General features: G+C 37.3%; 1 protein-coding gene across 4 annotated transcripts in view; it reads right to left on the reverse strand.

Moving 5' to 3' along the window:
• Window positions 1-13,512, reverse strand: part of RCOR1 (REST corepressor 1) — a 185,548-nt gene that overhangs the window by 39,647 nt on the left and 132,389 nt on the right. For all 4 annotated transcript variants that reach the window (XM_015831292.1, XM_015831286.1, XM_015831280.1 and 1 more), the window contains exon 6: window positions 10,120-10,238. In XM_015831292.1, the coding sequence (XP_015686778.1) occupies window positions 10,120-10,238 (119 nt within the window). The remainder of the gene's footprint in view (window positions 1-10,119; window positions 10,239-13,512) is intronic.

A 13,512-nucleotide genomic window follows, 5' to 3' on the forward strand; every position in this document is an offset into this window, starting at 1 on the left:
TGGCCTTTGTTATAGCATCTACTGTTTCAGCAATTTTTGAAATTTCTGTGGAATAAAGTTCAGTATTAAAGAAGGTAGTAAACTTTAATATATCAAGTTTAGATTGTTCATTATTATTTTATTTTTGTAACTTTTAAAAGTGAGAAAGCTTTTAAAGGTAAGGTAAGGCAAGTTTAAAAATGACAGATTCATCAGTAATGCCAATAAAAATAAGCCTATGTCAAGAAAGTATGATGAAAGTTACATATATTTTGGTTTCAGAAGTATTTTTTGGAGAAAAACAATCTCAGTATGTTATTTCTTAGAAAAAGCTATTTGTTGAGATTGTGAAGCCAGGTATAAATTACAGTTAATTTGCTAACAAAGCTCAATTCCCCTCCACCACCATTTTTCAGATATACTTTTGTTTGCTTTCCAAAATGAAAAAAAAAACCAAAGCATATGATCAAATATGTATGAAACGATTGTGTTTTTAAAGGCAAGATTAAATCCTGACATAGAGTAATATTAGCCTGTCTCTCCACTTTATCGATAGCAATAGCGATAGAACTTAAGACTTATATACCACCCCATAGTGCTTTTACAGTATTCTGTGGATGATTTACAATGTCAACATATTGCCCCCTAAAATCTGGGCCCTCATTTTATCAGGACAGAAGGCCAAGTCAACCCTGACCCCTTCAGAATCCAACTCCGGGCTGTAGACAGAATTAGCCTGCAGTATTGCAGCCTAATCACCTAGCCACCAGGCGGAATGGGACAACCTGCCAAAGCCAACCTGCCACGGCCAACTCACAGCTGCCAATTTGACAAGGCCAACTTGCCATGGCCAGTTGCCACAGCTACTTCGCCACAGGACAATTCACCATGGCCAATTCGCCATGGGAAAACTCATTGCAGGATAATTCAACAATCTTATTTAATTATTTAAAATAATTAAACTTTTTTTTTTTGAATTTTTGTCATTTACATTTCATTTTGTTTCTTCTTTTGCATCCAATAATGACCAATAATCTCACCTGATATAAAGCTTTCCATGAGACCAAATTTGACTTTAAAATACAAATAATAAGTGTTATACACAACCAAACTACCTACTTAAACCTCTAGAATTTACCAACACTAGCAACTGTGTTTAAAATAAAAAAATATTGTTTACGGACAGATTTGCTAGTTTTTGTTGATTATTACATTGAGATTAATGTGTTTTAGAGTCCCAAAAAGTCAGCATACATAAAAAGGGTATGCTGCTGACTATTTCAATCCCTTAACAGCTTCAATTAAAGAGATGGCTATATTGTGAACTTTTCAGAGATGGCACATTAAACATTTTCAGGGATGCCTCAAAATCTGAGAAAGATGCAGCACTTGTCTAAGTTAATTTAAATCTTTACCCTGAACTGTATTTTATATTAAAATTACATATATTCTATCCATGAGACAGCACTTCTATTTTAGATATACTGTTGAAGGGAGCATTCATAATATAATAGCAGTATTTGCAATATATGTGTAAGATTCAGATTCAATGAACAGGCATACCTTTCCAACAACCCATGAAATTAAAAAGATTTTGCAGAAGCCTGTATGATGTAAACAGTTATGTGCAATTAATCTTTTTTATAATTGCTTCTACAACCTACAATATTTGTACTTTTACTGCTGCTCTTTTAAAGCTCTTATTTAGGTTTTCAATCTAATATGAAAACAGGTAATGACTCATACAACAATGGTTAAGAAGGAAGTAGTTACTAAGATTAACTAATATTAGCCTTCATAAATGAACAACAATTTAGCACCACTTTTCCCTTCTTACTGTACTCACCTAACAATTCATTTTTAATTTTTTAAAATAAAAAAAAAATTAAACGGCCCTAACCATTAATTGCCAATACATGGGAAGAGAAAGGATAGACAGGCAGAAAATATTGGATCATTTCTTAGTCAGTAGCAGAAATGAAGGAAATCTGAAATTCCAAAGAAGGTGTATGCAATTTCAGTTTTGAAAGTGATATTCAACACTAATTTTACTTAGACTAAGTATCTGGGGCAAAATTAATAATTTAAAAACAAATGATACTGATATTTATTTTTTTCAAGCAGGAAATTCCCATTATCAATGAACTTAAGATTCAAATTTATATGGTACATTATATCTTCTTCCTCAACTTAATAAAATAGCATGTTTTGACTTTTGGGCCATTCTGGAATCTATATTTTACACTTTGATGAGAAAAAAATGTTCATCATATAGCTGGTTAAGCGCCCAAGATGGAACTAGAACTCATAATCTTCTGGTTGTAGCCTGATGCCTTAATTACTATACCAAACTGGCTCTGATATAAAATAACCATCTTATAACTGATTATAACAAATTAGCATTTCCAGCATATGAACATAATGGAAGATTATTTTATATGCCATATTTCTATAGAATAAATTATTAATTAAACAAAAAGTATTACTTTGCTTCTACTGAATATATATGTATGTATTCTTAGAAAGAAGTCAGCTCATTCTTAGTGATATAGTACTCAAAACAGAACAGTGGTTCATGTAATGTGGCTGGTACCTTTCACATATTGATTCTATTTTGCAAGTATTCAGATTTTGTTGTTTCTTATGTTCTTTTGAATTATATACTAACAATTTGGAATCAAACAGGAAGACAATGTAAGTCCATATTACATATTCTATGATCACTGAATGATTCATATTGATCTATCACTTATATTATCTATCTATCTATCTATCTATCTATCTATCTATCTATCTATCTATCTATCTATCTATCTATCTATCTATCTATCTATCTATTAAATTTATTTGCTGCCCATCTCACTGTGGGGCTACTCTGGGCAGCTTACAACAACAAAACGGAAAAAGTGTGAAATGTAAAATAACAGTAGTAATGGAATGAAACAATAAAAGTAAACAGTGCAAGTACAACAATATGACATTTAAAAGATAAATGAAAGGGGAGCAGGAAGCACAGTGGGCGGAAGTGGAGTCTGTTAGTTAGTCCAGCAACCACCTCTAATGATGTACTCCCCTGCTGGCCCCAGGCCAATTGTTCAGAAAATTTGAACAATCATTTTCTGACCAGGAATTCTGCTTGTAGGACTCTTTACAAATTTATTAGAGATTGTGTGTATAAGTTTGTGTGTGTTAATATATTAACTCTACATATATAATAGTTAATGACAGACAGTGTAGTATTGTGAATAAGGTGCTAGAGTGAGGTTGGGAAAACATATGTTCTAGTCCAGCCTTGGCACTGGGTGATTTTGGGCCAATCACTCACAAGCAGCCATAGACTGTGAAATTGAATAACATCTACAAACTGCACTAGACCAGATGGCCCATCACAATCTATGAGGAGGCCATTATCTTGGTGATAATTTACATGTTTAGTTTCCTTTTCCTATTTTTCAGTAAACAATTAGGTAAATTAACTGCATAACATGATGTAAAGCTGTAAAGTTAAACTTTGTTTAGTATATCAAGGTGTACTTTGTGGGCTTCTCTCTCTTCCTTTGAACAAAATAAATAAATTAAAAAGGATATCATTTTAAAGGGAAAGGTTCATGTACTTCTGCTTGGAAACTGATTGTTAAAGAGCTATTGTAATCATTACGATTGCCACCCAATGAAGAAGGTGAAATGAACTAGTACATATGCAGGATTATATTCTATCTGAGTGGAGAATCAATGTCCCTATTCCATTGGTATTATTCACATTGTAATTGTAGAGCTATTCCTTCAATCTGCAAATCATGGGCAGTATAGAAATTTGACAAATAAAAAAAATGTCCTTTTTCTTTGCACCAAGTTGCTTTCTCAAGAACAACGTGAAGAATCTGAAGAGTGGCTGGCTATAAAGTAGAAATCAAGAATTGCATATGACTTTTTAGACAAACAAAAGTTTTTGTCTGCAATCTGGATTAATTTAGACCAGGGCTTTGCAACCTTCTGACAAGCAAAGTTAGTGGGGAAACCAGATTCACTTAAAACCATGTTATTAATTTAACAACTGCAGTGATTCACTTAACAACTGTGGCAAGAAACGTCATAAAATGGGGCAAAGCTCATTTAACAAATTTCTCTCCCCCCCTTTTTTTTATATAAATTTTTTTATTATTTTGCATTAAACAACAAATACAAATGATGCATCTACAAACACCACAAAAGAAAAAAAAAATTACTCAAAATATTTCCGAATACTCCCGGCAGTCCCCGCCTTGCCTCCACCCTTATCCACTTTCCCTCTCTTTCCTCCCCCTAACCCCACAACCTCTCCTCTTCCCTCCTACCACTCTACATCCCTTTCGCCTTCTAACCACCACATCGAGTGCAATTTGGGGAACCTGCCGGGAATATCCTCTTATTATTACAATTCCATTATATACTTATAATTATTTACTACATCAATTTATAATTTCCCTAAAACCCCTCCCCTCCCCGACTTCCCAGAACTAAAACAGGATTCAACACCTCATAAAGCNCATTTCTTCCCAATTTTTCATTCTTTTTCACATACAAAATCAGTCAAAATCAATAAACCTTCAACCTTTTACGCCTTAATCCCAACAAATGCAAATTTTAAATTCATTAAAGTAATATAATTGCATACATATATGACATTAATCATCTAATATCTTATTTTTAAATCCTTTAAAATAATACAATTATATTTATATATATATCCTTAATCATCTTGAATTCCAACAAATATTTTACTAATCCAAAAATTTAAAAACATAAGCTTCAAAAGCACTCCTTTTTCCCAACTCTCCATCTTACATTTCTTCCCAATTTTTCATTCTTTTTCACATCATTGATACAAAATCAGTCAAAGTCAATGAGCCTTCAGCCTTTTACGCCTTGTGCCTTTTATGTTTTATAACGTGTCTGAAGTTTTTGCAAGTAGTAAGCCTGTAAGCTTTTTCCAAAAACCCAAGCAGCAACATCTTCAGCTGGTTTTCTCCAATGCAGGACCCATAGATTAATTCCATATAAACGCTTTTCCCCCAAAATTTCACCAGGGAAATACACCAAAACCATAACCAAGTCTATTACCACTTGCTTTCCCAGCTTCTCAAACTTATCAATTTCCAAATCTCCACAATTTTGCTCATTTTGAAGTATTTCCATAACATCTTCTTCAACCTTTGCTATAAACCTCTGGAGAATAAATGCCACCATTTCTTCCAATTTCTTCATCCAAATATCTTTAATTTCCTCATTATATTGCTTGACTACTTGCATCACAGCATCTTGTACATCATTTATAATCAAAGAGAAAGGCATTTTCAATAAATCCCAAGCAATAACCAAAAAGAAAAAAAAAAATTACTTTCTCACATTTTCTTTCTTTTTTCCCTCAGTTCCGGAGCCATTTTAAAACCATTCTTCAAATTTCTTTAAGTATCATCAAAAAGAGTAACAATATTAATATCACCAATCAGTAAGCATCATAAATTCATTGTGGTTAAAACTTTCCAGAACCGGAGAAGCAACAATGTATCTTTATCCTGTTAATAGCCAGACGAGAGTAAAAATGAAAAGCGAAAGTAATCCAGAGAAACAGCAGATCCGCAGCCATTTTCTCTCACTTTAAATCCTCAGTAAATAAAGAAGATGTTGATAATTTTCAAAGTTAAAGTCCCAATAAATCCATTACAATTCCAGCCTCCTGTTCAGTTCTGTCTGTTTATAATTTTAAATCAAATACCTTCGATCACAGAGGTGGGAGCTGCATCTGGCTTCGCTCCACAAGCAAGGAGCGAAGGCGTCTCGGGGCGCGGAGAGCGTCCAGACTCCGGGCGAGCTAACATCTTTCACCCCGGATTAAGACAAAACCGGGGCGAAAGGAAGCTCTAACCCTATCCGGACTCACTCACCTCCCCCTCTTTGCCCGAGGGACGAGGTTCCTAGCCGAGAGACAGCTGGCAGACGCTGTCTCTTCAAGCTTTGACGCGCTCCCGGACGGGCGGCTAAAAAAGCCGCCATGCGATGCCAGCTGTCACCACCGGAAGTTTCTCTCCCCCCCTTTTATATCCACGTTCCCTACTTCCCTCCTTCCCTGACTCCTTCCTTCCTCCCTTCCTTCCTTCCTTCCTCCCTCCCCTGCTTTTTTTTTAAACTGCCAGAGGCTCCAGGAAGAGGTGGCAACAGGCAGGCAGTGGTGGGCAAAGGTTTCCCCTCCCCCCTGTCATTGTCTCTGCATGGCTTGGCTCAGCTCATCTCTCCCAGACCTGTGCACGTGTTTGTGTGCATGCGAGTGCGCGCGCCGGGATCAGTGCCGCTTTCCAGCTAATCAGCGCTTTTTCTGGGCTCAGCAGATGCGCCAGGATCAGTGCGGCTTTCCAGCTGATCGGCGCTTCTTCTGGGCTCAGCAGAAGCACCAGGATCAGCGCCGATCAGCTGGAAAGCGGCGCTGATCCTGGCGCTTCCACTGAGCCCAGACAGCCCCGAAGAAACGCCGATCAGCTGGAAAGCGGCGCTGATCCTGGTGCTTCTGCTGAGCCCTGACAGCCCCGAAGAAGCACCGATCAGCTGGAAAGCGACGCTGATTCTGGCGCTTCCGCTCAGCCCTGCAGCTCCCGCCGTCTCTTGCTCAGGCTTGTGCAGTGCTGCGCCATTTCAGCTCATTCCCCTCTCCCGCTACCACTTTTCTAGGATGGTCGCGTACCACCTGCCAGGTGCCAACATACCACAGGTGGTACGTGTACCACCGGTTGAAAAGCTCTGATTTAGACTATATTTAACCATGCATTTGCAGAATTGTTTACAGATTAGGTTAGAGACCATAGTTTTAACTAAAAAATTTTTTTCTAGTCTTGTCATACATGGGCAGTAATGACTAAACTTTGTTGATCTGCAATAACCAATAATTGTGAGCTTAGTAAGGAGGGAATATGGTACTGGGGCATTGGTATTTTTGAACTACAGTTCTAAATTTACAACAAGTTGAATATAATAAAATGCAACATGCAACTATCCAGGTGATTTATTTCTCAGAATAATTGTTTGGTGAGAAATACAAGGCAGATGTATATTAATTTATAAGTCAAACTCTCAGTGGTATGAACAGCTGTATAATAGATCTAATTACTGAGGGAGACAGAGCTGGTAGCCATATACTAGAGTATTTAACTAGGAACCCTGCACTGAGCAGTGGATTCAACAGATTTTCAGCTCCACGAGTCACTGGATTCATCTGTTTCACCTTCAACTCCCAAGAATTCTCATGGAAAGGCAATTCAAATAACCTTAACGAAGAAATATAATCCATAAACACAAAACATATTACTGAAAATAGGAATATCAATTCTGTTCCAAAAGTTTAAAGAAATTACAAAAAGAGGTAATTGTTTAAAAATTGAAAAATAGTTTAATGTGGTGCTTAAGTATCATTCATATTTTAGCAAATGCAAAACACTTTAGTCTATTAAAATTTAAATCCCCAAATGGCTTACTTTCCCACTTCTACTTTGTGTTTTAACTCTTCTATTAGTCATCTGAGAAAACATGTGTCCTGACCTGCCTAATGGAAGCTTATTTTATGATATCTTTTAGGTATTCTTGCTAATGAAAGGAAGCATCAATTCAATGATCTAGGAAGAATTGTTTATTGGTGTTAGAAGAAACAGTATAACTATCAATTCTATAAAGGTTTTTCCTTCAGTGATTGGCAACCATACATGACAGGTTACAATCTTAAAGACAAAGTGCCAATTTCAATATATGTTTTCGGATAAACCGGCTTGTTTGCTGAATTTCAGCTATCTTTCAGCTATTAAACCAGAAACAGACCTCCCTCGCAAGCTTATTTAATGTTTAAAATATTTGTACCCGTATTTGTGGCTTTCAATTACCAAACCAAGTACATCCTAAGCCTGCAGTTTATGTAGTTTATGAATGCAAGCATACATGTGCCAGGTTGGCCCCTTTCCCAAAACTGTACAAATGGAATCACCATCTCCATAGCAACAAGCTCTCAGAGTATTTTGAATCAATATTCCTGCACTGAGAGAACACAGTATTAATATAAAGTCCAGATTCTGGCAGATTGTCATGGATTCTTTAAGACCAAACCTATAGCAAATTGCTTGTAAATCAAATTAAATTTATGAGATAATTTAATTCTACACGATGAACAGAATACATATAAAAAAGGCCCACAGGAGACAGTAAAGTTTTATTAAGATGATTCCCATTCAAAATTTTTGGTTATATGATGCAAGCTTTCAAATGCCATGAAAAAGGTATTGGTATAATTATTACTCAGAATTAAAAATTCAAATGACTAAGCCTTTTGCCTGTGACGATAAATTTTAAGATTTACTTAAAAAAGGTTATGACTGTTCTTGATTATGACTAACGTTTAATCCTCCAAATAAACTTCCCTTTCCCTCTGTTCATGGTATACATAATAAAGATAAGATGAAATACAGAAGTCAAATTAAACATAGTTTCCCATGCGGCTACCAACTCCCAGAACAACCATCATTTAAAATACTTTTTAATATCCTGGTTTCTTCCAAAGCTGATTATCATAGTTTAGATGAACAGGAACTTGCTTATCAAGATATAAGTTGACTGATGCATTAATACAAAGGAAAAAAAGGAACACTGCATAGCAAAGAGTTTGGTCATATCTTGAGTGAGCAACAATTCACAGAGCTCTTTTCTTATAGAGCATTTCTGGCATGGGAATAGAACACATGAGTGGAAAAATAATATGGGGAAAAATCATAACAAAGCCTGGAACAAACCTGCCTGGAGTTAAACCTGCAGACAATCTACATGAGCAATTCAATATCAATTGGGATCTTGAATCAATGTTCTGGATAATGTAAGACAATCTCTGTTAATTTGTTTGTATTATTGAAAACAGTTCTATGCAAGACTTTAGGGAATGGATTTGTTGGAACTTGTTTGGGAGGAATGGAGCAACAAGTAATCCTTCCTGCACAATAGTCAAGCACATAGTCTCTGCAATCAACATGAATATGAACATCAGATACTTCAACAATGAGTTATGTGATGTCCTTCTATGAATTAGGATGCAATAAAACCACTCAGCTAGTGATGTGTTCAACCAGGAAAACTACCAATATATCAGCATTACACTGCTTACCACAATAAGCCTAAGCAGAAGTGCGAATTATAGAAGACTATCTTTCTAACATCTGTATACGTGATCATAAAAATCAATACATATGCCCAAGTTTCTAAGATGTTTTAAAGCCGACATGGTAATTATTATGTTTCTTGGAAGAAATGATAGCACAGGTACAATTACTGTATAAAACATGGAACCTTAGACACACATTCTTATACAGTAATTATATCTATTCTTATTTACCATTAGAATGGAACAAGCTACAAAATAAAGTTCAGAAGTTTTTAAAAAGTATCTGATGTTAGAGAACACAACAGCAAAGTAGCATTTGTACCCAAAATGTCAGCAGTTTACAAGCTCTTTTCTTTTGCTTGTTCTTAAAAGTGAGATAGCCTCCTGTGTGTTAATTTTCAAAGAGCTAGCTTTGAACAAAACAAAAAGAAGCACAACAAAATTATTGTACCATAATCCAGATTTCCCCCAACCTACTATCCTCATATGACCTAGAGAGCACTTTGGTAGACTTTGGTGGACTTTTATCTACTACATCAAGTGTCTCTCCAGCAAGTTTAAGCCATTGGTCTTGAAGATGCACTGAGTGGGCAAGGATGGTATGTGAGCTCATTTTAATATATAAGATGTGAGTTTCTGCCATCACGTTTTACAGATTTTTTGTTATATTTTATTATGGTTCCATTACTTCAAAAGGGCCCTGAAAGTCTTGCCTGCAGCGTTAAGAGATTCTTCCAAAGTTTCTGCCATATTTTAATTCTTCATGCAAAAGAAAGTGAACATTATTAAACTCATGGGAAATAACCATTAGAATTATGTGGATCTTTAAAAACAACGTTCCACTCTGTCAAATTATATCAGCTACTTGCCTTTGATCTGACTGATAACAGGAATTCTGTGCATATGGAGCATAAAAGCCTTCAATATTTCATCAAAAGTTAAGTGTGGAGTGCATATTCACAATTGCCTCTGCTTACCTTTCTTCCCTTTCTCTTTTTTGCTTTCGTGCATGACGATCCATGACACTTGTTTTGGTTCTTGTCTTTTTCCAGGAGTAGTAAAACTTTACCAAACTTGCTATTGATTTGTCAGGAAGCTGAGGAACACAAAATAACTGTTGAAAAAAGCACACATAGCGATAATGTGTCCAATAGTGATGCTTCTCAGCTATGATCCAGTATGAGCAGAAGCTGGCAATTAGTATCTTGGATTTCAAACAGAGCATCCTATTGCTTTCAAGAAATTAATCTGCTTTCAACAACTCTATTTTTTATTCTAAATCATTTTTTGTGTGAAGTCTATAACAAAACAAAATATATGGTACAGATAGTCCTTGATTTACATTTAGTGACCGTTCAAAGTTACAATTGCACTGAAAAAAGTGACTATGACCGTTTTTCACACTTATGACTGCTGTGACATCTCCATGGCCACGTGATCAAAATTCAGATGCTTGGCAACTGACTCATATTTATGACAGATGCACTGTCCCAGGGTCATTTGATCCCCTTTTGTGACCTTCTGACAAGCAAAATCAATGGGAAAGCCAGATTCACTTAACAACCATGTTATTAACTTAACTGCAGTATTCACTTAACAACTGTGGTAAGAAAGGTCGTAAAACAGGGCAAAACTCACTTAACAAATGCAACAGAATTTGGGGCTCAATTGTGGTCATAAGTCGAGGACTACCTGTAACAGATGCTCAACAAGAAGCACATGTACATAAATACATGCTCTCAGATTCTCCTAGGATGTAAGAATTAGGATGAAGCTTTTGAAGACATGATTCATCTGAAACTGCTTAACAGTTGATCGGTAAGGTTGCTGTCCCATCATATGCATCCTTCAAATTAATTTTGGTGCCTCTTTCGTGTTTCCTCACTGGTTTACACTTCCCATAGTCAGTGAGAGATGGCATTTGACATTCTCAACATTCCAGTTCTAGCTCCTAAGTCATTTCCAATACATACAGTGCTAAGTATACATGGCAAACGTAGGTTAAAAAAAGGTAAAGGAGTCCCTGCGGATCTTACTCCGCTAGTCATTGCTGACTATAAGGGGCTGTGCTCATGTCCATTTCAAGGCCAATGAGCCAGTATGGCCCAAAGACATTTTCGCAGTCACATGGCCAGCATGACATCACAGAAGATTGTTACCTTCCCACCAGTGGTACCTATTTATCTACTCGCATTTGAATGCTTTTGAACTGTTAGGATGGCAGAAGCTGGGGCAAGTAATAGGAGTTCATCCCATTGTGTGGCACTCAGATTTCAAACCTGGATTGCTGGCTTTCAGCCAACAAGCCCAGTGTCTTAACCGCTGAGTCACCACACTGCCCCAGGCAATTGTAGACATTAGGACATACAAAGGCAACTGTTAAACAGTAAAAAGCAAGTAAAAATATATCTCAGAGAGAATCACTGCTGTTTCCACTTCATTTATCTTCTAGACCATGTCTAGAAGATGTACTCTCTGTGCAGAACGATTTCCAGAGCTTGGGGAAGAAACATAGCAGAATAGGCTGTAGGCTTACTTTCTCAGAGGTTTTACCAGTGTATAAGGAGCAAAATGGAAAAGGCCAGCGCATAGCACAATTCAATATGTGGCTAAAGGAGTGGTGTAAAGGGGAAGGCTTTGGATATATTAGTCACGATGTCTGTAGCTGGTCCAATGAAAAGATGTACAAAAGAGATGGTTTGCATCCATCAAAGAAAGGGACTCAGCTACAAATTCACAGATTTTCTGGAGGAAAATTTAAACTAAACTGCGGGGACAGTGAGTTAATTGATACAGAACAACCCTGTCCCCGGCAATCTAAAAATTATAGGGCTATCAGTGCATGTAACATAGATGTGTGTGTGGACAAGAATACCAACCTTGCTGTCAAACAAAATCAAGCCTCTAATAGCGAGTGCCACACAAAGTGCACTAACCAGATAGGTGGTAAGACAATAGGGGAACTCAGGCACCACACAGGTTATGTAGAAAGTAAACACAGGGCCTGTCATAAAGGACTCAAATGTCTATACACCAATGCACAGAGTATGAACAGCAAACAGGGTGAACTAGAAATTCAGGTTAATGATATTGTTGCCATTATGGAAACATGGTGGGATGAAACCCACACATGGAACACACAGCTAGAGGGATTTAAATTATTTAAAAGAAACAGACCAAATAAAAGAGGAGGTGGAGTTGCTCTCTATATAAGAAATAACTACATCTCTACAGAAATAGAGCACAACAATGATAAAAACTGTCTTGAATGCATTTGGGTCAATATAAAAGGGGGGGGGGAATGACATTGCCATAGCTGTATACTACAGGCCACCCAACCAAACAGAGGAAATAGATGAACTTTTTGCTAGTCAGCTACCTAAGGTATGTAGGAAGCACATCACAATAGTAATGGGGGACTTTAACTACCCTGACATCAATTGGGAGACAAACTCTGCACCAAGTGGAAGATCAAACAGGTTCCAGACCTATCAGCCTGACCTCAATACCTGGGAAGATCCTGGAAAAGATAATCAAACAACGAATCAACGAACACCTAGAGGCAAACAAAGTCATTACTAAAAGCCAACGTGGGTTTGTCAAAAATAGATCATGCCAGACAAATCTTATTGCATTCTTTGACCAAGTGACAAAATTAGTGGATCAGAGGAATGCTGTAGACATAATTTACTTGGACTTCAGTAAGGCATTTGATAAAGTAGATCACAACCTACTACTTGACAAGATAGAAAAATGTGGGGTAGACAGCATCACTACCAGATGGATCCGTAGCTGGCTGACCGGCCATACTCAGTGTGTGGTCCTCAATGGAACCGCATCTACATGGAGGGAAGTGTGTAGTGGGATGCCCCAGGACTCTGTTGTGGGCCCAGTGCTCTTCAACATCTTCATCAACGATTTGGACCAGGGGATGGATGGGGAACTCATCAAATTTGCAGATAACACCAAGCTGGCAGGAATAGCCAACACTCCAGAAGACAGGCTTAAGATACAGAAGGATCTGGACAGACTTGAACACTGGGCACTATCTAACAAAATGAAATTCAATGGTGAAAAAAGCAAGGTTCTACATTTAGGCAAGAAAAATCAAATGCACAGGTATAGTATAGGGGGTACCTTGCTCAATAGTAGTAAAGGAGGCGGTGGTGAGGCCCTAAAGGAGGCGGTGGTGAGGCCCCTCCTTAAGAAGCCCTCCCTGGACCCAGATGTGTTGGCAAATTATCGTCCAGTCTCCAACCTACGCTTTGTGGCGAAGGTTGTTGAGAGTGTGGTTGCACGGCAGTTTCCCCGGCACCTGGAGGAAACGGTCTATCTGGACCCTCTCCAGTCGGGCTTCAGGCCGGGGTACA

This window comes from Protobothrops mucrosquamatus, unplaced genomic scaffold (assembly GCF_001527695.2).
Source record: "Protobothrops mucrosquamatus isolate PMUCROS unplaced genomic scaffold, P.Mucros_1.0 scaffold_255, whole genome shotgun sequence".
Lineage (NCBI taxonomy): Eukaryota > Metazoa > Chordata > Lepidosauria > Squamata > Viperidae > Protobothrops > Protobothrops mucrosquamatus.